This window comes from Cydia amplana, chromosome 5 (assembly GCF_948474715.1).
Source record: "Cydia amplana chromosome 5, ilCydAmpl1.1, whole genome shotgun sequence".
NCBI lineage: Eukaryota > Metazoa > Arthropoda > Insecta > Lepidoptera > Tortricidae > Cydia > Cydia amplana.
Genome location: NC_086073.1, coordinates 10,708,797 through 10,736,787, shown reverse-complemented (window position 1 = coordinate 10,736,787; position 27,991 = coordinate 10,708,797). Strand labels below are relative to the sequence as shown.

The following is a 27,991-nucleotide window of genomic DNA, read 5'->3' as shown; positions in this document are numbered from 1 at the left end:
CTATTATATATTGGTTATTATTGTTTTGAGTTAACAGTACTGGTCTGGTTCGTTAATTCTGCACACATAAGGAGCAATGGAAAGTTCCTTAGAGGATAATTTATACAAAGCAGTACAATCTGCAGACCAAGGATCGATTGTGTGCCTTCTAGACAGAGGTAAATAACGAATATATTTACCCTTAAATTTTACACTTGGAATGTATAATTTTAAAGATACTACACCAATTAAAATTACCTGGGTCCTTGAGTGATGCAGACATTGGAGTATTATTAATTATTATCAAACCTATTTCTTAATTTCAGGCGCAAACCCAAATAAGATAGCAAAAAATGGTAAAACTTCGTTAGGTGAAGCATGCAATGTAGGAAATTTAAGTATAGTGAAATTGTTGGTTGATACAACAAGATCTAGACAAACTACACATTCAAGTAGAAAGCGCCATTTAAAAATCCAAAAGCGCAAGATAAAAAACGATGGACCTCAGGAAGAGACACTTACTAAATACAAAAACCCTAGTGATAGAAAACGTATGGGCTTGCAACTTGAAAATATAGGCCCGGGTCAGGATTCCAAAAGAGATGTCAACCGTGGATACTTTGTGTTTATACACAGTGATGGCTCCAGTAGTGACGAGAGTAGAATCACCAGTTTGCTATCTCCTTTGAGTCCAGTATCATTGACACCCTCACCACAGGATGACTTGGAATGGGATGAAGAGATTGGCAATGTGGCTCCTACCACCAGTGAAGATGAGACTTGGACTTCAATGTATAAGTGAGTAGCATTAGTCAATATAATATTATTAACTTTGAAATCTTTTACGGCTACATATGGATTTTTTTTGTTGATTTAATGTCACTAGGCTTTATATATGTATAAGCCGAAGTTCATACTTGGGCATATCATCGTGGATAGTGCAATACCGTGCAACTAACAAAGTCAAAAGTGTTTGAAATTCAAACTATGTACAAGGTAATTGAACCTTACTGCATTTGAGAATAGAGAGGGTTTATTCGTGACAAAAAAATAAATAAAAGAAAACAACAGGTAACATAACATAAAAGTCATGAAATGTTAGTTACACGGTATTTCACTATCCCAGACAATATATACAAATGTTTAGAAAAGCAACCCAAACAGCATTTGATTTGACCCATATAAATATTAATTCTAATAATTGTTATAAATTTACTGAAAAAAAATTAATGGTAAAATTTTTCATTAAGATATTTGTTTTTTTTTTTTCATAAGATTATTTTTATTCCTAATAGATTTTGGGAAAGCAGGAGTATTAATGTGTACAGTGCATTAATTGTATTCAATGATTTAATCTATTTTATCATAGGCAATTAATAGTTTTATTTATCTTTTGTGACACTTCCAGATGGTATGCTTCAATATTAGAATGCACCGGTGCAGCTATTGCATCACAATCAATAGAGATTTATGGAATTGATCAGCAAGATGCTTTTATGAGAACTGCATTACACTATGCAGCTGAGCGGGGACATGCAGAGGTTGTGAGATTGTTGTTAGATGCAGGTAAAAATTTAAAGAAGTGATCCTTAAGTTGTAAAAAAAACAGAAAACATATGATTCATCACTTCGCCAGAATGTATAAAACAGTATTTTCTTTGCATTTCTTGGGGTTGGCCCTTTAAACATTACTCAAAGTCGGTCAGACATAACAATCTGTATATGTATTGTTCTTAAAATTAAAAGCGGCCAAGTGCGAGTCGGATTCGCCCATGAAGGGTTCCGTATTTAGGCGATTTATGACATATTAAAAAAAAACTACTTACTAGATCTCGTTCAAACCAATTTTCGGTGGAATTTTTCATGGTAATGTACATCATATATTTTTTTTAGTTTTATCATTCTCTTATTTTAGAAGTTACAGGGGGGGGGGGGACACACATTTTACCACTTGGATTAACTATTTCTTGTTGTTATTCTGTCCGGTCAGCCAAGAGACAATAGTAGCATAGTTTGTTAGAAGACATAGTCCACCACCTCCTTCTGACACGCTTGGTAGACGACCCTCTATGGAAAGGGTTTATAAGTATCACCAAAAAGCGTGTTTGGTGAATTTAAATGCCTATAAATCAGGTTTTAAAGAGTGACCCAGGAGAACGTAACCATGGCAACGAAGTGACAAGAAAAAGTTGATTCACCCAGATACCCCACACGTATGGGTTTGATGAAAAAAAAATTTTTGAGTTTCAGTTCGAAGTATGGGGAACCCCAAATTTTATTGTTTTTTTTTTATTTTTGTGTGAAAATCTTAATGCGGTTCACAGAATACATCTACTTACCAAGTTTCAACAGTATAGTTCGTATAGTTTCGGAGAAAACTGGCTGTGACATACGGACGGACAGACAGACGGACAGACAGACGGACAGAAAGACAGACATGACGAATCTATAAGGGTTCCGTTTTTTGCCATTTGGCTACGGAACCCTAAAAAGGGTAGTGAGTGCCCATTGGCAGTAGCCGTTACAACAGTACCTTACCTCTCTTCTTCTTCCTCGCGTTGTCCCGGCATTTTGGCCACGGCTCAATGGAGCCTGGGGTCCGCTTGGCAACTAATCCCAGGAATTGGCTTAGGCACTAGTTTTTACGAAAGCGACTGCCATCTGACCTTCCAACCCAGAGGGTAAACTAGGCCTTATTGGGATTAGTCCGGTTTCCTCACGATGTTTTCCTTCACCGGAAAGCGACTGGTAAATATCAAATGATATTTCGTACATAAGTTCCGAAAAACTCATTGGTACGAGCCGGGGTTTGAACCCGCGACCTCCGGATTGCAAGTCACACGCTCTTACCGCTAGGCCACCAGCGCATTTCAACAACAACAACACCTTACAACAGTACCTTACCAATAAATAAATAAAAATATTATATATTCCTCGAGGTGTTTTATCTCTTTCTTTTATGAGGCGTCCAATAACGAGTATTCTATCCATGTTAGGAAGCAAAGTGGAAGTAATTGCCGGCGACGGTTCCACTCCTCTTCACGTCGCCGTCATTAAGAATCACCCGGAGATTGTGAAAATGCTGTTGATGGCAGGGTGCCATGTCAACAACAAGACTCATGAGAAAATGACGCCGTTACACTACGCAGCTTCTAATGGATTTATAGATTTGGTAAGTCAATAATTTACATGTTATGTATTATTTATTTTATTTTAAAATTTAACTCGCATAAGGATAGGTAAAATGCGGATTTAACGCCTCAAGGTATTCTTTACCATTTTATCATGATTAGGTACTCTATCCTCCATCTATATGACTTTTGAGTTTTAACGTGTACATGACATCGTTAATGCTACACCGATAGTAAAAATTAATGTGATAATGAACTTTATTACAAAGAGATAGGGTTCTTTTTTTGCTTAACGATATTCTTTAGATCTAATGGTGATCTCAGAGCTCGTTCCCACTATGTCGGATGTCGTGGCGATTTTTAATCGTACGTTCCACTGGCAGAACATTTTATATGAAGCTGTTCACACTCGTCCGACAACGATTTTGTGTCGGATACGACATTTTGCGTTTTGCCAGCCCTCCCAGCCCGGAAAAAAATCGTGTCGTGTCTCGCTCGCGTACGAGTGAATATAGCGCTGTTCACATTTTGTCGGATGTTGGAACGATTTCGCCCGCGCCGCCCGCGCGGCACCCCCTCACACACCCGCGCGTCGCTGCCGCGTCGTTGCGATCGCTCGCATTGCGCAATCATATTTTGGCGCGGAAGGAGAGTATTGTGTTTTTATGCTGCAAAATTGTAATAATGGCTGTACTTAATATAAATTCTGAAGATTTGATCGCACTTGTTCAGGAAAGAGGTATTATTTGGGACAAGACTATAGAAGAATATAAAATCGCAAATAATACAAAACCACAAACATTTCGTCGACGTTCATCTTGTACTAAGCCTCGCTACCCACTCGAAAAATACACGCCAGCTGCGATCGTGCACAACAGACGACTAGTGGGAACAGTACCGCCGACACCCGATTGAAATCCGGATCCGACATCCGACATAGTGAGAACAGCGGCAACGACACACGATTAAAAATCGCCACGACATCCGACATAGTGGGAACGAGCTCTCACACTAGCTGTTATGTCTGGGTGTTGGGTGTGACAGGGACAACAATAATAGCATTCAGTGACCACCATAACAAAAGCGATTATGCTTTGTTAGTAGTAGTACCTAGTAGTACTACGTAGTTTTTTTTTTGCGATAGTAAATGACTTTTTAATTAAACGAAGGAATAATTTATTTCAGGTGAAAATTCTAGTAAACAATGGTGCTAACTTGGAAGCCAGGGACACCAGTGAGCGCACCGCTCTGTTCATAGCAGCCGGCAGAGGACATGTTGATGTGGTCAAATACCTCATATCGGTTGGAGCTAACGTTAATGGCGAAGAAATTCATGGTAAATACCAATATGCATTTTTAATAAAATATTAAGTACTTAAATTGCAAAAATCAATTTTATAATAAGGGCTGGTTTCACCGAAACGTGTATCGCGGTTAAAACGCTCACTAAAGTTGGGATTGTTTGGGAAATTTTATAGTTAATACTGTGCTTTGCTATTTAGATATACGTCATATATTGTAGAACCATACCTTTTATTGTATACTGGAATATACTTTTTTTCAGGATATACGCCACTTTGTGAAGCTGTTTGGCGCAGATTTCCGGAAGTAGTCGAAGTATTATTATTGTCCAGAGCTCGAATAACACATTCCCACAAACTTTTACATTATGCAATAATACAAAGACAGGTACTTATGTTTAAATTATAATTATAAAAAATACACCAAATGATCTAATAGGGTTGGCAACTGTTTAATGTTTACGTAGATGGCGCCAGTATAGATTTTCACTGTTTGTAGTTAGTCCTATGAGATTGTCAGGAAAACTTATGCAGGCGCAAAGTTGATTAGTTATTGCAGCTATAGCTTTGCACTATGGGGTAATTCCTTACCTACAAGAGGCATACCTTTGCGCTCTTGAATTCACCGATTAGTCACTCTTAGTATTTAGTTTCCGCAGTCGAAAACAGATGGCGCTCTGTGGACGACAATTAAAAAATATGCTTATGCATGGAACTCCCCAGGCAGATTTGGCTTCAATGACCTTAATTATTACTGTAAATAATGCTGCAATAATGCTGTGTATAATTTTATATATCGTACCTACATTTTTAGGAGGAAATCGTAAAAATGCTTGCAAATTACGGCGGCGGGCTGAATCTCCACAACGATAATGGCGACACGCCTCTGCTGCTGGCGGTGAGGTTGTCACAGCCCGGGGTTGCCAGAATTTTATTGGAAAAAGGTAAACACTTTTTATAAGCTTTAATTTACTACCTATAAGGGTTAACTTTAAATTTCGTTTGTTTACAGGTGCCCACGTTAACTCCTGTAACAGCATAACTGGAGCCACCGCACTCCACATAGCTGTTGAAAGTATAGACTGTCCTGAAATATTTGAGGAATTGCTAATTTGTCTGTTAGAGTATAGGCTAGACATGAACGCGATAGCGCTTACTGGCGACACTGCCCTGAACAGAGCATTACTATTACACAAGTAAGTTATAATATTATTTACTAACGCTACTTTTAGACTTAGTTATAGTACTTTTATCATAATCATTACCTAACAAGACAGGTATCGAAATGTTATAAGTAATTGTCCACTTTAAAGCCCCGTCTCCATATCGCGCGGCAAACCATCGAACATTGGCTCGCGCGGCAGGTTTGCCGCGCAATATGGAGACGAGGCTTAACACATATGGAAACGATGTAACGCGCAATAACTGATTCATTGTTTTCCAGAGATCACGCGGCGGTGTTGCAAATTCGCTACGGAGCCAACGTCAATGCCTGTGATTTGCATTCCTGTGGTTTAGACAACTTATCAATTGCAAGTAGGCGACGCTCGAATAATTTAGCTCGTATGCTAATAAAGGCAGGCCATCATATAACTACACCTGATCCTACTACAGCGGTCCCTAAACAAGGCACAACAGCCTACTGGCTGTATCATACCAGCAGACAACCACATAGCCTGTCGGACATTTGTAGAATGCAAATTAGATCTATGACTAAGAAAAAAATACTGTTTCAATATATATCAACACTGCCTTTACCCACGAGCTTAAAAAGATTCCTAATGATGGAAGATGAAGGTCTATAGTTGCTAATGACTAGTGAATTGTTATTATTACTGAATTATTTTTAAATCATTATTTATAATGTTGTCTTTATGATCAGAGTAAATATTTATAGGTTATAAGACTTATAAGTTAGTTAAGTAGGAGATAGGTCTACCTATCCTACCTACCCTACACCTACACTCTTTCATATCCTATGTATGTACTAATACTTAATGATTTGTTGCTTTAAAATTTTCTAGTCACGTTTTAATGTTTTACTTACATAGACTGATTTCAAAAATATCATAAAAATTACAGGTGGATCGCAATATAATAAACATTGAATGATCTTTTGTAGACTGTCTCATATAACTTGACTTCTCAAGTCCTCACCGCTCGGGGGGGCGTCAAAAACTAATAGGTAGCCAAAAACGTACTCTTCATACAAATATATGGGAAGCTTCCGAAATTTGCCCTTGTACAAATTTCAGTTTAGGAAATCAGTAATTCGGATTATCTTATTTTTATTACAACGCTACCTGTTATTCCCCATATACGTTATTTTCTTGATTATTAATTCGTTACTTCAATAGTACCTAACTTGTCTCCCGCGCAATGTTGGATCGATCCACCCATGTTGTGTCTTGATTGTACCAAGTGGAATTGTACCTACAATAATAGAATAAAAACACTTTTTACACTCATGCGTTTTATTATTACTAAAACATTATTGTTAGTACAAAGGTGTAAGTGGAAAATATAAAATTGATTATGTTCCTACTATGCGATAACCGCTACAAAATTTTCAAAATTACGAAATAAATGCTTTGTTTACACATGACGAGTTTAGATAAAACTTAAGACTAACCCCTCTTGGCATGGACATAAAACTGCAAAACACACATGTAGGTATACATTCAAAACACGCGTCGGTGGTTCTTATAATTAACAACTAAGTATTTGCAAATATACGATAATTAAATAAACACATTGCCACACAATGACGACAATAACTTTAATTGAGAATCCGTCAGGTGTAAACTAGGCATAGGACTAAGAAATAGTACTAGGTACCAAAAAAGACTCAACAACCAATCTTAAAATTGCTTCACAATCACATAGATCAGCAGCAATAGTTGCTAAGCGGGCGAGGTGTTCCAAATGATCTTGATGCGACTTTAGTGTTAAGCGTCAAGATAATTTTGAACACCTCGCCCGCTTAGCAACTTCTGCTGCTGACTGTACTTGGAAATATATATGAAGATAAACTTTACACCGATGGCATAGAGTTCTCTACTATTTGTGATTGTTTAAATATCAATTACTAAATAAAAATAACCTTACCTTATGTGAAGAATCTTTGATAGTGGTCGTCAAGGGATGCCATGAGCAATTTAGATGACGATAGATGGCCTTTCCCGAGAATAAAAAGTTTTGATAAAATTCACTTTTAATTTCTTATGTCCGTTTCATTAAGTGCGTGGTCCTTATTAAAGTACCTTGCCTTAATTATTGTGATGAAATGTCATTATTAATCTTAGCCTATTATAAGTACATAAAATAGAATAGAAAAATGTATAGTGATATTTTTGTTTAAAAATGTTCCTAACATATGTAACTTCACTTCATTTTATAAATTAAAACGGTATCTTTAAAATGGCATGTTGGTCAAAAATATCCTTCCTTATTTATACTACATACTTAAATTAAAACCTTTGTGTATTTTTATGTGCCTTATAACTTATAACCAACAAAATAAGTTTCATATTCAGGTTCTATAATAGAAATATAGGGGAAATCACAGAATTATAATAACATAATACAATAAACCTAACGCAGCAACCTTGAAATGTAAAGAACACTGTAACAGGGCTGCAAGATAAATAAACTATATAATATAAAAAAATATAACTTATATAACAATTGAATAAACAACTTAATGATTAGCTAACATAAAATACAGCTTTATCTTCGTAATTTCCACGTAATTAAATTATATATAAAACAAGTAAACGATATTCGATGTCAATATAATAATTATGGCTTTTTAATCAATATAAAATTACATAATATAAACAATATCGGGACCATTTCATACCTATAGGTACACAATATTAGTGTTAAGTTTTCAATAGTCCCATAACATTATATGGAACGGGGCCCACACAATATTATAATTATTTTTATATAATAGCAACACACACTTTTTCGGGGAATCCAGCGCAGCTAAAATAAAATAGTAATAAGTTTGTATAACTTACAATCTCAAAGGATGTGACATCAATCAATCAACGACTTAAATAATAAAATTATAGAACGCATGAAAAAAGAAAATGTGTGATAAGTTGATTTCAATTCAATAGACCAGTGTTTTTCAACCTTTTTCATGACGCGACCCCCTTAGCATGTACAAAATATTTTGCTTGGGTATGTATTGCCTTATGGCTCACAGATCAAGACACTGCAATAGACTATAATCTCCAAATATCAAATCATTCAGTTCTGTGAAAGTTCGGCTGCAACACGACCTCTCTTGTCCTTAACATTAGCAAGTTCGGGACATGCTTGTAGTAAAATGTTGATCAGGTCTGTACGTTTATTAGCTATGGCCTTGTGAAGAGCAGTCTGACCATCCGTATCTTGCATTAACACATTTGCTCCACTCTGAATAAGGAATAATAGGGTAGCTGCTTTACCTGAAATGGAAAATAATTTATAGGTAAAACTTGCTTTTATACAATCTAATGTACGATTTCCATCGAACGGCGTTAAAACCTAGCATAACGGAATTAGATAGAATTTGGCAGGTAGTTTATAACCTAGGAAGGGACACAGCATACTTTGTATCCCGAAATTCCAACGCCACTGTAGTACGAGATTGGGTATGCTAGGTACTTTTTAGGGTTCCGTAGCCAAATAGCAAAAAACGGAACCCTTATGGATTCGTCATGTCTGTCTGTCCGTCCGTATGTCACAGCCACTTTTCTCCGAAACTATAAGAACTATACTGTTGAAACTTGGTAAGTAGATGTATTCTGTGAACCGCATTAAAATTTTCACACAAAAATAGAAAAAAAACAATAAATTTTTGGGGTTCCCCATACTTCGAACTGAAACTCAAAAATTTTTTTTTCATCAAACCCATACGTGTGGGGTATCTATGGATAGGTCTTCAAAAATGATATTGAGGTTTCTAATATCATTTTTTTCTAAACTGAATAGTTTGCGCGAGAGACACTTCCAAAGTGATAAAATGTATGTCCCCCCCTGTAACTTCTAAAATAAGAGAATGATAAAACTAAAAAAAATATATGATGTACATTACCATGCAAACATCCACCGAAAATTGGTTTTAACGAGATCTAGTAAGTAGTTTTTTTTAATACGTCATAAATCCCCTAAATACCGACTCGCACTTGGCCGCTTCTTTTTTTTAATGCTAGGTACTTTTTTTACTATTATTATAGTTGTAGGTCCTCGCTTTGAATACGGGCGGCCTATAACTATTATTACCTTGTTTCATTCGTTTTTATGAATGTATTATTATGCAGTTTATTTAGGTATATAATAGTAGTTTATGCAACAGTGATATAATAAGGGTTCTTAAAATTCAAGGGTCGAAGTTACAAAACGAGACGTAGTCGAGTTTTGTAAAAAAAGACCCGAGAATTTTAAGAACCAATTATGAGCTGTTGCATACATTACTTTTTCTATGACAGAAAAAGTTATTATTAAAAAAAAAAGAGTTATTATTAAAAAAAAAAGAGTTATTATTAAAAAAAAAAGAGTTATTATTTAAAAAAAATTTAGTTATTATTTAAAACAAAAAGAGTTATTATTGTAAATGAAAACATACCTCTTTCAATCAAGATGATCGGAACTTGTATCTTTAAAAAAAATAAAGCAGTTGTATTATACTCATAAGATGACTGCTAGCAGTCATCTTATGAGCCTATAGACAAAGCATTCAAATGACATTGCTTTAGATATCACTGTCAGTCATTTAATTGACACATTTAAGTGCTGGAGTAGAAAAAATATTATATGCTAGGTGGTACTATGAGCATGGGGGGGTTGGGGTTTAACAATTTTTGCGAACAAAGCCTTTAAATACCTGCAGCAGCAGCCTTATGAAGTGGTGTAGCAAATCCACTAGTCTGAGCGTCAACACATGCTCCAGTCCCCAGCAGTGTTCTACATATGTCTACATGACCATTACGTGCGGCGTAGTGCAGTGCGGTGTACCCAGAATTGTCTGGAATATTCACAAATTCCTTAGGATTGTTTGCTTTGTGTATTAACGTGTTCACTTTCTCTTTGTCACCGTTAAAAGCTGAAACAAGATTATTGGCTGTGTTATTTAATCATGAGTAATTTTAAAATTCAGTTAGAGGTGTAATACACAAACAAGGTTGTGGCACAGGCAGTGAAGACAAGCAACTCCATGACTAGTGCCTATTTTGCGTCAGATAATAAGTATAATGTGTGTAATTGATTAGTGAAGTGGATTATGTCTTATGTAATTATGTATTGTATATTTAAACACGTATTTATCGTTATTTCTTATTTATTAATAAAGAATACATGTTTTTGGTGCAAATCTAAATAGAAAAGTCACATTCTTTTAATATGTGTTTTAAATGTAGAAAATCAATATAACTAAACGGAGAAGGTTTTAATACCGAACAATTAGAATTTATAAATTTAAACTTTTTTTAAATATTTTTTGTATATTTGTCACAACAACTTCACGGGTTGACCTTGGAAGGCTGTTCAGTAGAAATAATGTAATGTAATACTAAAAGACTTACCAGCATTCCATATTCCTCTCTCCCATTCCATTTCCGATAGTGTCTGACAAACCGATTGGTTTGCAGTTGTGCAGTGAGTGTGATCACAATTGACATGATCCATTTCTATTTCTAAACATATAATGACAGCAAAAATACACCAAAAAGGAAATATCGGTTAACATTTACAGCTCACGCTGAAGAGTCCAGGTGATCTCATTTTCTCCAGTGCTTGAGATTATTTTGTAGCCCAGCTGGGATAATGAGTTTATAGCATGTAGCACATTAGTTTTAATGGCAACTCCATTTACAACAACTCCAGATCCTGGGTATTTTTTAGTCAGTGCTCTTATTTCGTCATCGCCTAATCCAAAGACAGAGCAGTCAGATGCATGTAGGGAGCCCTTAATGGCAATGTATACAACTCCTTCTTCAGATAAAGGAATAGTGTTCAGATTGGCAGAGGAAGGATTTTGGCTACCTTTGGTATCCATAATAGTTTAAAAAAACGGTAGTAAAAAATATAGTGTTCCACAACTTACACTACGTCGTCTTTTGCTGGCTGCTGATAGTTACCAAAGTGCATAGCCTCTTTGCTAAAATTTGTGATATTGTCCTGCTCTACAATCACTGATGGTTCCGGTTCTGAAAACTCCTTTCTCATAGTCCACATGTATTCATTATAGTCTTGTTTGACTGATGTGGAACTTGATGCAACCACTTTGTAACCCAAAACCTGTAAAAAATAACATAATTAAAAATAGAGGATGATAATTTCAGGCTATTAGCAGAGAACTTGCATAATAATATACAAATGAATATGTATGCTATAATTAACTTTGCTAATGTCACCAAAGAACTTAAATTTAAACACACACATTATGGTTTAGCACTCTATCACACTGCCAGCTTGATTTGTCAGAATGTTACTTCTGCTATTTTAATATCATGTACCAATTGTAGCCCAGTGTTCCAAGGTCAGTTTAAAATTACCAACGTAATTTTAGATCGGGGTTAATTAAAAATTAACCAAAAGTGCTTTCAGATGCAAAGATCTTAACATTAAGGTTTTTGTGATGGTAGTCTTTATATGAAATAGAAAACTGTTGTATCTGCAAGACTCGCAAGTGCATATTATAGTTAACACACTGACTACCAGAGACCTGCTGGCGGGTTCTTTGTATGTAGGCGCTTTATCGGCTACACTCGTAACACTCGGCGCTTTCAGTGAAAGTGTTAATAAGATGTGAAAATGTTATGACTCATTTTTTACTAACAACGTAGAAATATATGAACACGCCCCAACAGATTTACAACTTACCTCTAATGCGCTCAGTATTACACAGGGGTGCTGCAAGTAGACAATGGTAGAATCATCACAGTAGCCACCACACGCAAATCTTTTTAGCTGCTCAATGTCACCAGCTGAATTAAATACAATTACACTTGTTAATTTTACTCATTGAGTCACCATCACTGAGGATTGTTCGTGATAATAGAATGTTTATCATGCCTATACATAGATATATTTGTTAATAAAGTCAACAAATGTTAAATTCAAATAGAATACTTAGATAATAAGAGTTAATCTCTTTGCACTCAATATAAAATATACCTTTTAAGCCGGATACTAAAACTCGCCAAGGGTTTTTATGGCCATAAGATGCGAGGTTACCTCTGATCAAAATGTAGGGCATTGATTACGGATAACTTGAAGATTTCAATAAACCCTTTATTTATTTAGATGTCAACTACGAAATACAATAATCAAATGCAACGCAATAGACAAATCGAATAAACAACGTGAATTTGAACTGAAGTGATTGTTTTGTTTTTGTTACTATCTAACCATAAAGTATATAGAGTTATGCTGTATTCCTTTTTACAATTTTTAAAGCTTAACAGACGGGCGTACCGGATTCGGTCCGGTCAGCTCTCACTTATAGCCATAACACACTACCGCACCACACCAAGGTCACGGTGCGACGCACCCATAAGTAAAAGTGATAACACACTATCGCACCGCACCGCGACCTTGGTGCGTTACACCCTTAAGTGAGAGCTAAAAACAGATATCTCTTTTTCGCTCTCACTTGTGGGTGCGGTGCAACCGTGACCTTGAACGGTGCGATAATGTGTTAGGGCTTTTATAGCTTTTTATTATAGGGACAAAGTCCACTGTATGTCTCTTTTTCTAACAAATGACGTTGATTACATGCAAAGAGAATAATAATATAAAGTAGTATCCAGATGAGACAATTTTTCGCCAATCTGATGAAATTCTCCGATCGAATCAGCAGGTGCGGACACATATACTTGGTCAACCAGATCTTGACAGTAGAAAAAGGCGGCAAATTTGAAAAATGTAGGCGCAAAGGGATATCGTCCCATAGAAAATTTGAATTTCGCGCCTTTTTTTACTGACAAGATTTGGTTGAGCTATAAATGCAAATTTTCATAGTAATTATCTATGGAATGAATTTTCCTGATCAAATCAACTGCTTTGATCAGTCATGTCTGGATATCACTTATAGTCCGTCAACCAAATCTTGTCAGTAGCAATGTAAAGCAAACTAAAGTAGGGCAACACTCAAAGAGCAGTATTGCGCTAAGAAAAGCAGCAATGTACATCGAACCAAAAGATTTTTTTTTCCGCTGAGCGCGCCCTGCGTATTACGTAATACGTCAATTCAAATTGTCACTCGCGGTTTATTGAAAAAATTTGAAACATGGACGGACAATTTAAAAGCGATGTTAAAACAATGTTAATCAAAATGATGAACAAATTTGAAGATATCAAAAACAACTCCCTATCGTAGTGTTTATATTCTCTTTGTTCCCTATCTATGTCTTCTAAGTTTACTAAAATAAAATCATATCAAAATGCAGATAATTAGATAGTGCATATATTTGTTATTTACAATATAATATGCCACTTGTTAATGTAAATTAGTGTACTCTTCTGGATGAATATGACATACTTACCTGTGTAATTTTTTTGATTGGTATATATTGTACAATAGGATTACATATTAAAAATAAAACAACTGATATTTGGGTGTTTATTTAATTTAAAGGTAAATAAGATAAGGGTCACTTTAGCTTACACTATAATTCAGGTCATTAATTGAAAAAATATAATGAAGTTACCAATGTTACCGGGTCACTTCAACCAAGCATAATACTCTGTAGTATTCTATTGCATCTTTGTAAATAGTCACAGCTGATTGCTGAAAATATTAGACATGTGGGCCTATGGACGGTTTCCAGGACACAATTTATGGTCTTGTTGGATAGATTTAGGCATACGTTTTAATTTTATTTATGCCTTTTAACGCTAAAACAAAAAAACTGAACATAATCTTAAAAGTTCGAAAGAGTTCTTCCAGTATGTACTTGTCATAACCTCAATTTTTAGTAATGTTTACCATCAACGAGCATGATTGTACATTGTAGGCCCCTTAGCTTTGCTTATTCTTATTTAATGTATTGGTATTTAATGGTGACAGCAGAAATATCTCTTGAAACAGAAACGATTCAGAATGAAAACCAAATGAAAACAAATAAGGTGACGGCTGTCATTCACGATCCCATCACGATCCGCATTCCACAGATAAAACACAGATGACACGCATTTTGGAATTATTCGAACACAGTGTTGCTAACCCGCGATTTTTCAAATTTGCCGCCTTTTACTACTGACAAGATTTGGTTGACGGACTTTAACTCATATTCATAGATGGTAGGATCCTAATAGATGTGGTCATACGCGTGCCTCCGTGAAGGACAAAACAGGCAATGCGACACTATGAATGGTCGAATTTATTTATTGGCCACCATAATCCATGCTACTGAAATATTAACAAATGTTTGGCGGGAAATTAAAAAAATCTTGGTCCGGTCACACTTTGTGTAGTAGGAATTATAGCTGTGATACTAGAAAATATTTTTGATTTTCTGTGCACACGTAAGGTACCTAAGAATATAAGTTAAATATCAACGTATATTGCGTGCACTCAAAGTTAGCTCACATAATTTCCACCAATATGTAAAGTACACACAACGATAAACACACGATATTGTAACAAGGCGAAAAATGAAATGTAGTGTAAATAAGACCTAGCTGAATAATACCGTAATATAAATCCATCACCAAAAAAAATACATAAGTACTATGCCAAATATGCTAAATGCTAAGTATCAAAATATTGATAGAGCACCAACCTCATAATTTGTTTACATTTCTGTAGGACTTGTAAACGTTGCAGTTTTTCGCATTGTTTTTCGTTATGCAACGCTACACGTCGACTTCGCACATTGTCGTAATTATTTACGAGCTTAAATAATAGTTTGCGGATCTCACTCAGTATAAAAAATATTTAAAATAAACCCCTTATAAACAGCAAACAATTTGAATGAATGACATAAGTTGACAACTGACTTTTAGCTTTTTTTTTTAAATCATAGACTATTAGTGATACAACAACAAAATATCTGTCAACAATTTTTGGTTAGCCAGAGCTTGGAGCTCTAGTCTGTAGTATCAGGCTAGGTATGGTGCCATCTATTCGAGCATATTTTTTTTCTTTACTTTCTGAGGCTCGTTTTTTTTTGACTTTACTGAAGAAATTGAAATAAATTGTGAGTAGGATTTTGCCTCCTCGCCAAACTATACCTCCCTCGTAGAGGCGCAGCTTCGCTACGAAGTGCTTGCTACACGCTACACCGTAGCGTTCTCCATAAGTTAGGATCTACGAACGCAGGAAGCATAATTGAGACAATTACTTATCTACAAAATGATACCAATGGAAACTCGACGAAAAGTGATTGTAGATAATGTTCTTTTCCAGATTTTGAAATAAATTACAAGTTTGTTTTATACACAACCTTATTTTTTTTATAATACGTGAATTCCCATTTTATAGTATTTTTCAAATAGCTTGGATACGGTGACAGATATCATATCAATATAATTTTGCATGCGTTTTAAGGTTATAAATTGTATGGAGTTGACATCTGTCACCATACCCAACCTGTTTGAAAACTACTATAGAAAGTTCCCGCCATACAAATTTATGTAATCAAATACCTTTAAACGAGCAATTCTTGTGTATTTATTTATGTATATCTTATCTTATACCTTTAAAGGAGCAATTCTTGTATATTTATTTATTAATATGTAAGTACCTATATATATTTTGAGTTTCTCGGAAACGTCTCTAACGATTTCGATGAAATTTGCTGTTGGGGGTTTTCGGGGGCGAAAAATCGATCTAGCTTATCTCTGATAAAACGCCGGTTTTTGAGTTTTTATATGTTTTCCGAGCAAAGCGCGAGCTCAGTCTCCCCGATGTTATTTTTTAATTACGTTAGCAATGGAATTTTGACAGGAGCGTCGGTAGTCTTCCCCATTTTTGGTAATAAGTAAGTGTTGCTATATAGTTTTTTAATGTAAATGTTGTTATGCGGTAGGTAAATAATAGATGAAGTGCTCCACGATGAGTACCTATGGCAAACAAAAGGGACGAAACCCTCGTGTACCTACTTAACTCCTCCTTGAATAAACCTTTTTACCAATTTGATACTTTTTTCATTAAATTCGGCTTGTAGGTAACCTGTTAGTCGCCCTGTAGCATTTAGGATAAACTTAAACAAAGTTAATCTTGTTTTATTCTCTTTATTTGGCTATAAAGCCTGCATATAATCTATAGGTACCTTTACCTTTGCCTATCCCTTTTACCTACCCTAACGTTACCTTTTATCGGCAATAGGTAACGACGAAAAATCTTTGTTGGGATAAACTTCTTAACGTCTTAAAAGATAATCTCTGGAAAATAAGTCAAATGCGTGTCGCATTCATACGCTAAGGGTTCGACATCTGTTCGTTCATCGCATACTTAGCATTTTCCATTGACATATATATGTATATACTAGCCTTACGGGCAATAATAATGGAGCATGAATGGGGCCAGTACAGCGGTGTGAAAACGCTGCAACGCGATTGGTTGATTTCGCATCACGCGCGCGCGGCCGCGCGATTGGTCGCAACTAGTTGCGTTAGACTACACGATTGGCTCGAATACGTGAGTGACACCGCTGAACTAGTACCATTTTAGGCCAGTCTTTTTTCGGATAAAAATTTAAGTAAAAGGCAATACCTACTCGTTAGTCAATGAAAATAACTCCTACAACCTAGAAAATGATAATATATCCATTACGATTTCATGAAAAATTACATTACAATTACATGTGTTGGTACCTAATGATATATTATGCTTTACACAGGAAATCCAGTTTACGAAAATACACTGGAATAATAAGGTCAAACAAGTTTTGACCTTTCAATTGACTTTTATATGTTTTCCGAGCAAAGTTTGGTCTCCCAGATTTTTATAAGTGATGTGATGAATAGTCTCAGGTTGCATAATTTATCAAAGTAACTTCGTTTTTAGGGTTCCGTAGCCAAATGGCAAAAAACGGAACCTTTATGGATTCGTCATGTCTGTCTGTCTGTCTGTCTGTCCGTCCGTATGTCACAGCCACTTTATTCCGAAACTATAAGAACTATACTGTTGAAAATTGGTAAGTAGATGTATTCTGTGAACCGCATTAAGATTTTTCACACACAAATAGAAAAAAAAACAATACATTTTGGGGGTCACTTAGAACTGAAACTCAAAAAAAATTTTTCATCAAACCCATACGTGCAATCAATGCAGTCAACCATGACCTCTTGTTAGCCGCATTGAACCACTTAAATATCACGTCATCAACGGCTAAATGGTTCGCCTCATATCTTCGAGATCGACGTCAGATGGTTCGCGTGGACAGTTCCTCTTTTTCCGACTGGTGTGACCTCACGTCCGGTGTTCCGCAGGGCGGCATACTCTCTCCTCTTCTTTTTTCCGTTTTTATTAACTTGATCGCATCTCATATCGCATGCTCTTACCATCTTTACGCCGATGACCTGCAATTGTACACCCACAGTAGCATTAACGATCTGAATTGTGCCATAGCAAAAATCAACGACGATTTGAATCGCATCTCTGTTTGGTCCCGTTGTTTCGGCATTTCTGTAAATCCGTCCAAATGCCAGGCGATTGTACTGGGTAGCCCCCGTTTACTCGCCGTAGCTGACCTCACTCACTTGTCTCCTATCGTGTACGAAGACATACCTGTGCCGCTGTCATCGCAAGTGAGAAACCTGGGGTTGATTCTTGACAGCGGCCTGACTTGGGAACCGCAGGTGTCTGACGTATGTCGTCGGGTCACTAACACTCTTAGAGCCCTATACCGGCTTAAAAATTTCCTTCCGACTGGCACCAAGGTTCTCCTTGTTCAGGCTCTTGTGTTACCTATTGTAGACTATGCTGATGTGTGTTACGCGAATATCACAGAAGTCTCTCTGAGCAAACTAGATCGCCTTCTTAACAACAGCATCAGATTTATTTTCGGACTCCGTAAATATGACCACATATCTGCATATCGCCGTCGACTTAACTGGCTTCCTATTCGTGAACGGAGGTCCTTACGTATTCTGTGCACACTATACACTCTCTTATTTGATCCAAATGCGCCAGACTATCTTAGATCCAAGTTTCATCTTATTACCGCCCGAGCAGGTTGCACCCTTCGTGAGTCCCGTAGTCTCAAGCTTTCTTTTCCTTCTCATCGTACCGGTTTTATCTCTAACTCCTTCACCGTTCAGGCGATCCGGCTTTGGAATGATCTCCCACTCAACATCAGACAGGCTCAAACCAAGCTTTCGTTTAAGCGCATGTTACGCAAGCATTTTTTCGACAAACTCACTGGTTAATTGTCCATCGTAGGCATAGTATTCTTTGCACTGGGTACATAAATTAATATATATGTAAGTTTATTTAATTATAGTATGTATATGTAAGTTTATTTTCGTTAGTATGTATTATATATCGCTATATTTTTTTTGTCTTAAGTTACCTATTCTGCGTTTTTTTTTTTGTTTAATGCCTGCACCTACTGTTTCTGTTTAGCCTGGTGGTTGACTGGTAGAGAATGCCTTTAGGCATTAAGTCCGCCATTTGTACTTTATTTGTTATATTGTGCAATAAAGTTTAAAATAAATAAATAAATAAATACGTGTGGGGTATCTATGGATAGGTCTTCAAAACTGATATTGAGGTTTCTAATATCATTTTTTTCTAAACTGAATAGTTTGCGCGAGAGACACTTCCAAAGTGGTAAAATGTGTGTCCCCCCCCCCCCTGTAACTTCCAAAATAAGAGAATGATAAAACTAAAAAAAAATACATGATGTACATTACCATGCAAACTTCCACCGAAAATTGGTTTGAACGAGATCTAGAAAGTAGTTTTTTTTAATACGTCATAAATCCCCTAAATACGCAACCCTTCATGGGCGAGTCCGACTCGCACTTGACCGCTTTTTTGGTTTTATATTCATGATTTCTCATTGAGAAATCTTTTTGACGTTTCTACGGAAAGGTTAATTATTGGTTAGAAAATTCCAGTATTAAAATATTTACGATTTATTTACGATTACGATTGCTGATATAATATTTCCTTGCCCAAAGTGTTAGGCTGTGTCCGAGAAACGAAAGGTTAGCCCTAGTCTGAGACAGTGATCGATTATTCCACTAGCTGAGGCCGCTGAGGGTTTATTTATTCATTTGAGTTTCCTACGGAATCCTAAAGATACTCAATTGAGAAAGATTATTGAGGCTTAGTAAAATAAACCTTTCAGACTGAAAGTAAATTTAGCCGAGTGACAAATATAGCGACATTGGCTGACGTACACTGACGCTTTGTGCTATGAAGGTAATCGGCCGCGTTTGGCCGCTTGGACTTTGGGAGCTTTCTCGATTAGAACTAGGTACTTGTGGAATTATATACATTCAGAAAATTAGGATGCACGGTGCGGGCGCACGAGCATGGGTGTAGGTATCTTCTGTACAGTACCTAATGTACCTATCATTTCCACGGATAAAATTGTAATAGGTACCTATTCTTTATTCTTTACACAAGTATAAGTTTACAACTACCTATGCCAAGACACTTATACTGTTAGTACATAGTCAGTATCATAGACATGTGGACATGTAGGTATATACTTGTTTTACTACCTACATTCAATAGGCTAATAACTCATTCACTGCCAGCAGTGTGCCAGCGCGAGCTACGCGCTACGATTGTAGCCGATAGCTAACTCGGGAAAACCCATTTGTATCCAAAAGTGCCTACGAATAGCGGATCGCTGATAATGAAAGCTTAGTGATGTCACGGACGATTTAAGAGCCAACAGGAGCTAAGATTGAAATATTTTAGGTAAATATACCCGTCTCGCTAACGGAAGCGGCCCCTAAAACTAGTGCGATAAGGACAAGGCGAAAAATCCTGCGTAAAAATATCAAAAATCGAGGTTTCGTACTCGACTGTTTCCTCCTCCAAAACTTAACCAGTCGTAACCAAATTTGGAAATCTAAATGATTATGACATTATCTGTCTCGGACCGTTTTGCTTTTTTGACTAATTTATGTCAGTTTTGAATAGCACGCCTCTCATTGCGGCATAGTCAATTAGGCCATTTTGGCCATTTTTGAAGGGCTCTAGCGCCTTAAAAAACAAAAATATCAAAAAAAGCAAAACGGTCCGACACAGATATTGACAATATTAATCTGTGTTGAAAAAATCATTGCTCTAGCTTCAAAACCCACGGAGGAAACTGTCGAGTACATTTGTATGGAGAAATGACCACTCCTGTTGGCTCTTAATATGAAGGGTTTCGGATGGTCGGTAAAACATCCGTCTTTGGTTTTTGTTATTATATTTATAGGTATAGGTATCTTGGACCAAAATAGCTATTGTTTAATACAAAAAATAACATTCGCTTTTTAATTAATAACAAAAATACCCCTTCGGCCGCCTACGTAACCGGGGCTTCGTAACATGGTTTCATCTCAATGTCAAAAGATTTTTTAATCACAGTTTTGTAGATTGCTTTTATTATTCTTGACAAAGTCCAATCAACATTTTCGAAGGACAAAATTAAACTTTTTACTGAAGTAATCAGAGCAAAACACCTATTCTAAGTTTTTTTTACAATAATATTTAAGCCATACTGAACGAATTTTTAGGTTTAAAATGGTGCTGTCCGCAGAGTAGAAATGAAACTATAGGTACCGTAGGTACGTATAGGTATACATATAATGTCAAGGAAGTTTTATTCTTTGAGCACTGGAGAAACGAAAAGCAATAAAGAGTCGCTGCGAGCACTGTAACGGAAGTTAATCTAGAACGCGCTCATTAATTAGTACTTATATATTAGGAGGAAGAAATCTCAAACTGTCTTCAAGGCATATTTACTAATCATTAATACTTTATTAAATAATGCATCTGGACATGGAGAGGGAACGGAGAGCGCTGGCGATTCGCTGCAATATGCTGGGACGCAGGTTCAAGCTGATAAACAAGACCAAGTGCGGGTAGTTCGAAAAACTCGCGCGGCTAGTTGTTGATGTCAGCTTTAACTAGTTTTCTCCGAGACTACGGGGATAACGCCGTCCTCGAAACGTTCCGTTGTACAATTTAATAATATGTAAAAATCGTGAAAGTTTAAATCATTATAATTATAGTATTATACATACTTTATTTACAAAGAATGGACTAAATCAATTTTGCGTGGATAATTCGATTAATTTGGTTTTTGCTAAGTTTTTAGGGTTCCGCCCGTACCTCAAAGGAAAAAACGGAACCCTTATAAGATCACTCGTGCTTCTGTCCATTCCCCCATTTTATCTCCAAAACTATGGGTCTAAAATTTTGAAAAAAAAATACACAAAATATATAGGTAGTTCTTTACCTATAGATGACAGGAAAACACATTAGAAATGTGCAGTCAAGCGTGAGTCGGACGGACTAAATGTACGGAACCCTTGGAACGCGAGTCCAACTCGCACTTGGCCGGTTTTTTTTCTTTATTCGTAACCCACGCCATAAAAATGAACCGATTGATATCTCATTCACAAAGCCTAGTCCAATACTTATTTTTGACTTTACGATGTTAGTCACGACATATTATGTACACACATCAATATTTTTATACTTCATAAACTGCTAAAATGATAACGCTTTCTTTACTGCCCTAGTAGCACGGTCGCATTTTTATCGTTTATCACCATGCCTGTCACGTTCTAACAAGTATGTAAGTGCGAAAGTGACGGGCATAGTGATAGTCGATAAAAATGGAACCGTGCAGCCCACTGGAGTAATAACTGTCAGAAAATTCAGACATACGAGTACGTACGCTAATTTATATAAGACATTGTTACGTTATAAAACTTCGTGTCCTTTGCAGCTTCCACTTCAGCCCGAGGCATTGTTCCCAGGGGCCAGGATGCTACATGCTACCCGCATTACCTCTCTAATGGCTAGGCCCAGCTTTTGAGCAAAGTGCTTTTCAATATACGACATAAATTTCCAAAGTATTTCTAGAGAAGTAAAAGATCTCAGACGTGGAAGGAAACATAATATTAATTTTTAACCGCCTTCAAAAAAAAGGAGGTTCTCAGTTTGACCCGTATGTATGTATGTATGTATATTTGTTCGCGATTATCTCGCGTTTGGCTGAACCGATTTTGATGCGGTTTTCAGAAAAGTGTTTCTTACATTCCGGAGAAGGTTTTAGTATACATAGATCTGAGCTGATGCTGAATTCTGGCTGTACCTAGTGGAACTCAGGTTTGGTCACGCTGTTTTGGTCATCCGACACGCCTTGATGAGCACTTGGGAGAGCAGTACCCAAGATAGAGCTGATGTTGGAACCTGGATGTGTGGATGGGTGGTTAGTGGAACTCAGGTTTGGTGCAACATAGGCCCACGCTATTTTGGTCATCCATCACATCATAGTCAGCACTTGGGAGAGCAGTACCCAAGATAGAGCTGATGCTGAACCCTGGCTGTACCTAGTGGAACTCAGGTTTGGTGCAACATAGGCCAACGCTATTTTGGCCATCCGTCACATCTTGATGAGCACTTGGGAGAGCAGTACCCAAGATAGAGCTGATGCTGAACCCTTGCTGTACCTAGTGGAACTCAGGTTTGGTGCAACATAGACAAACGCCGTTTTGGTCATCCGACTCATCTTGATGAGCACTTGGGAGAGCAGTACCCAAGATAGAGCTGATGCTGAACCCTTGCTGTACTTAGTGGAATTCGGGTTTGGTGCAACATAGGCCCACGCTATTTTGGTCATCCGTCACATCTTGATGAGCACTTGGGAGAGCAGTACCCAAGATAGAGCTGATGCTGAACCCTTGCTGTACCTAGTGGAACTCAGGTTTGGTGCAACATAGGCCCACGCTATTTTGGTCATCTGTCACATCTTGATGAGCACTTGGGAGAGCAGTACCCAAGATAGAGCTGATGCTGAACCCTTGCTGTACTTAGTGGAACTCGGGTTTGGTGCAACATAGGCCCACGCTAGTTTGGTCATCCGTCACATCTTGATGAGCACTTGGGAGAGCAGTACCCAAGATAGAGCTGATGCTGAACCCTTGCTGTACCTAGTGGAACTCAGGTTTGGTGCAACATAGGCCCACGCTATTTTGGTCATCTGTCACATCTTGATGAGCACTTGGGAGAGCAGTATCCAAGATAGAGCTGATGCTGAACCCTTGCTGTACCTAGTGGAACTCAGGTTTGGTGCAACATAGGCCCACGCTATTTTGGTCATCTGTCACATCTTGATGAGCACTTGGGAGAGCAGTATCCAAGATAGAGCTGATGCTGAACCCTTGCTGTACCTAGTGGAACTTAGGTTTGGTGCAACATAGGCACACTTTTGTTTTGGTTAACCGACTTGTCGTCGTGTGCCTATGTTGCAGAGTTCCACTAGGTGGGTCGATGAACTTTTTTCTAACTGCCTTTAAAAAAAGGACATTCTCAGTTTGACCCGTATGTATGTATGTGTGTATGTTTGTTCGTGATTATCTCGCGTTTGGCTGAACCGATTTTGATGCGGTTTTCAGAAAAGTGTTTGTTACATTCTGGAGAAGGTTTTAGTGTACAGTACATGGATGGTTTGAAAAATCAATTGGACCCGGTAGGTGGCGATGCTATCGGTATACCTACCAACAAATTTATGTTGCTGAAACTGATTTAGATAAAATAGTGGGAGTAGGAGTCGGAATCGGACTGGGACTGGGAATGGGAGTGGGAGTGGGAGCAATATACGAGGGGCGTTCAAAATATTCTCGGTATTGATATCTTACGACCTCTTCTAAAATTTCTTTCGTTACTGGCCGCTAAGGTTTATTCATTGACATTAAAAAAAAGTATAATTCGAACCGAGATAGTCTTTTGTTTTTCTGCAATTGCTGAACAAACATGAACATCATGTGCGAATTGACAATGTTAACTAAATTAGAACATCGATGCGTGATAAAATTCTTGACAAAACAGGGTAAAAATCAAAAAACCATAAAAGAGGAAATGGATTGTGTTTACCGTGAGTCTGCTCCTTCTTTATCTACCATTCAAAAGTGGTCAAGCGAGTTTAAACGCGGAAGGGAGAGTATTGAAGATGACCCTAGACCTGGCCGGCCTGTAGTAGCTACTTCACAAGAAAATATTGATAAAGTGGAAAAACTTATATTGGAAGATGGTCGAGTGAAGGTAAAATCTATAGCACAAGTAACCAATCTCTCTATTGGTACCGTACATGATATTATACATGACCATCTTAATATGTCAAAAGTAAGTGCAAGATGGGTTCCGCGAATGCTGACTCGGCTTCAAAAAGACATGCGTGTAGCTTGTTGTTCCGATTTTATTGACCTGTGCGGTGAAAATCCTGATGAGGTGCTGCAAAGAATAGTTACTGGAGATGAAACCTGGGTTCATCATTATGACCCAGAGAGTAAACAAGAGTCCATGCAGTGGCACATTAAGGGTTCAGCTCATCCCAAGAAGTTCAAGGTCATCCCTTCAGCTGGCAAGGTCATGGCCACGATATTTTGGGATTGTGAAAGGAGTATTACTAATCGATTATAAAGAAAAAGGTGTAAATATCACAGGACAGTACTACGCTAACATTCTACGTCAATTAAAGGATGTAATTAAAGAAAAGAGGCGAGGAAAGTTAACCAAAGGTATTCTGCTTCTGCATGACAACGCCCCCGTCCATACTGCTCATATTGCCAAGGCAGCTATTGTTGAATGTGGGTTTAAAACTGTTACTCACCCACCGTATAGTCCGGACTTAGCCCCCAGCGCCTTCTTTTTGCTCCCCAATCTTAAAAAGGATCTGCGTGGAAATAAATTTTCTGACGATGAAGCATTGAAGGCGGCAGTGGAGGAGCATTTTTACACGAAAGATAAAAAATATTTTTACGAGGGATTAAAAAAAATAATTGATCGATCTTTTAAGTGTATGAACATAGGGGGGGAGTATATTGAAAAATAAAAATATCAAACTTTTCGTACTTGTTTGTTTTCATTCTCATACCGAGAATATTTTGAACACCCCTCGTACATACAAATCGTTTAGCACCAAAAACGTCATATTATGTTGTGTCGCGATTATCATCGAGTTAGGCCATCACCAACAGTAGGTAGTTACTAGCCCAAAACTAAATGGAGTGCCTAACTAGTATTTTAGCCCAAAACCTAAAATAAATGAAGTAGGTGCCAAACCAACAAAAACAGTCTTTACTACCAATCAGAAAAAAAAAACGAGTACCTACGTAGTACCTACAAGAACTAAATGAATGAGTAAACTAAGTATGTCTTTATAATGCAAGTAAGTGCAGCGTTCTTCGTTGTCTAAAATATCGGTTCTCTAAATTTTTGGTTTGGCACCGACTTCAAAAACTAAGTAATTATTATTAATTTTGACCCGGATGATTATTAATTTTCTTATTATTAGGTATTCATTACTTTTTGGCAAAATTTTGCTTTACGACGGGACAGGGATTGGACACGTAAAGGGGTGCCATATAAAAATTATTTTGTACTTTTCAGTGAGTTGGTTTTTTAAAAGCGGTTCCCTTTTAAAAAAAAGATATTATATTCAGTTATTTTATTTTTGTTTATTTTTAATTTTTTATATTGGAAGGTAAAATTTTTATATTATTACAGTATTGTACAGTCGACTTCAAAGAAAAGTTTAGGTAAATACATTTTAAGTGTTATCACATGGTTATCACAAAATGGGTGTCATTTTGAATCCCTAACAACGTTTGTCCTAAAGTTACTTGCCCTAACTGGTTTGTCCTAATGGGCACATGCCCTAACGATCAATTGTCATAACGATTGTTTTCCATAATGTAATGGTTAGCCTAAGACTCATTTGTCCTAAGCATTTGTACCATAACTATCAAGATCCCTAATGTTTTTTACAATATTCTTCGAAATCCCTAACAATGTTTGGCATAAAATAACATGCTCTAACTGCTATGACCTAATGGCTATTGCCCTAATGATCAATTGTCATAACAGTTACTTTTCCTATTGATCAATTATCATAACAATTACTTTCCATAATGAATGTTTAGCCTAAAACTCATATGTTGTAAGCATTTCTACCATAAATAACTATCAATATCCTTAATATTTTTTACCATATTCCTCGAAATTTCTATCAATATTTGGCCTAACACATCACGACCTAACTGGTTTGATCTAGGTAATGGGTATTGCTCTAATGATGTATGATCAATTGTCATAAAAAATATTTTTAATTGCAAATTTTGTTATGTTTAAAGCGTGACAAGCAACGTCAAACACACTGATGTCAGCGTACATCGAAGGCAATATTTATTTTGTATGAAAAAGAGGAAGTCTAAAGGATTCATAATTTTTAAAAGTTGCTGAACAAATGTTGGTCAGTTTGAGGAGTACAGCCTTTAGTTTAATTTATTGCTCCTGTTACAGGAAGCACCCTGTATAGTTGAAATTTGTACATCGGCCTACATTTATAATGTGTAAAAAAATATTATTATATTATTGTATTTTGGAAACTTTGGGTTCCCGAACATATTATTGGCGTTTTGGGTGTATACATATTTTTAGCACACAAAATCCGAATCGGAGCACCCCACTATCCACGTGGTCTTGTCTGTCCTACCCCTAGAGTGTATATAAAAACCCGGAGGCGCGGAGGGGAAGTAGCTGCGAAGGCGAGCATTAGTGCCTGCGCTTTGATACGCAAGGGCGAAGGGGCTGCTTTGCCCGTAGCGCCGGAGTAGATGCGGAGTCCGATAGAAAACTGTTTCCAGAAAAGTGGGTTAGGTTAGGTTAGAACTGCGACCCTCATGAAAAAGAACTGCTACCAGAAAAGTGGGTTAGGTTAGGAGTGTTAGGACGTATGACCTTTAGGCCTAAAAGTAATTAGGCCAGATAAGAATTATGCTCAATAACATTAGGATAAATACTCAATATGGAAAGTGCCATTACGGTAAAACATATTAGGACAAAAAAATCGGCCATTCGATAATAGGGAAATCAAAATTAGGGCATACGAGTGTTAGGTCAAGCAACGATAGGCTAAGTAAAATTAGGTAACATGATGGTTAGGATATATAATTTTTAGGCCTAACAATAATTAGGCAAAAAAATAATTATGCTACATAACATTAGGATAAATACTCAATATGGAAAGTGCCATTAGGGAAAAACATATTAGGACAAAAAAAATCGGCCATTCGATAATAGGGAAACCAAAATTAGGGTATACGAGTGCTAGGACAGATCATTATGACAAACAATATTAAGGAATGCAAAGATAGGAGAAAAGACTTTAGGGATTCAGATATAGATCCCACAAAATAGTAAGATGGTTCAAATGTATGTAATGTAATTAGTGAATTTTACATTGTCAAACCAAATTGTCAGTAAATAAGAACAAAAAAAACTATAGTCATCTTTTTCTTTTGGGTGCTAGTACTAGTGTAAAGCAAAGATAGTATGATTCTCTCTGTCTATGTTTGAAATGAGACAGTTCTTTGACAAAATATATTTACATTTTAATT

The 27,991-nt window shown here is 36.8% G+C and overlaps 4 protein-coding genes and 1 long non-coding RNA gene across 5 annotated transcripts in view; 2 read left to right on the top strand and 3 right to left on the bottom strand.

Moving 5' to 3' along the window:
* The window catches only part of LOC134648015 (uncharacterized), a 200,760-nt gene that overhangs the window by 106,235 nt on the left and 66,534 nt on the right, over nucleotides 1-27,991 (top strand). The window lies entirely within an intron of this gene.
* Nucleotides 37-6,530, top strand: LOC134647971 (ankyrin repeat, PH and SEC7 domain containing protein secG). The gene is made up of 9 exons (XM_063502389.1): nucleotides 37-158; nucleotides 306-777; nucleotides 1,388-1,545; nucleotides 2,976-3,151; nucleotides 4,296-4,446; nucleotides 4,675-4,799; nucleotides 5,226-5,355; nucleotides 5,424-5,607; nucleotides 5,856-6,530. The coding sequence occupies exons 1-9, from the start codon at nucleotides 77-79 to the stop codon at nucleotides 6,214-6,216; spliced, it is 1,839 nt and encodes a 612-aa protein (XP_063358459.1). The 5' UTR covers nucleotides 37-76; the 3' UTR covers nucleotides 6,217-6,530.
* LOC134648002 (ankyrin repeat domain-containing protein 39) lies at nucleotides 8,637-11,113 on the bottom strand. Its single transcript, XM_063502433.1, has 3 exons — nucleotides 10,987-11,113; nucleotides 10,290-10,508; nucleotides 8,637-8,871 (listed from the first exon to the last, which is right to left on the bottom strand). Exons 1-3 carry the CDS (start codon nucleotides 11,087-11,089, stop codon nucleotides 8,672-8,674), a joined length of 522 nt encoding a protein of 173 aa, XP_063358503.1. The 5' UTR covers nucleotides 11,090-11,113; the 3' UTR covers nucleotides 8,637-8,671.
* Nucleotides 11,151-11,459, bottom strand: LOC134648008 (uncharacterized). Its single transcript, XM_063502441.1, has one exon. It carries the CDS (start codon nucleotides 11,457-11,459, stop codon nucleotides 11,151-11,153), a length of 309 nt encoding a protein of 102 aa, XP_063358511.1.
* On the bottom strand, nucleotides 11,504-12,726 carry LOC134648004 (uncharacterized). Its single transcript, XM_063502438.1, has 3 exons — nucleotides 12,581-12,726; nucleotides 12,287-12,390; nucleotides 11,504-11,701 (listed from the first exon to the last, which is right to left on the bottom strand). Exons 1-3 carry the CDS (start codon nucleotides 12,660-12,662, stop codon nucleotides 11,504-11,506), a joined length of 384 nt encoding a protein of 127 aa, XP_063358508.1. The 5' UTR covers nucleotides 12,663-12,726.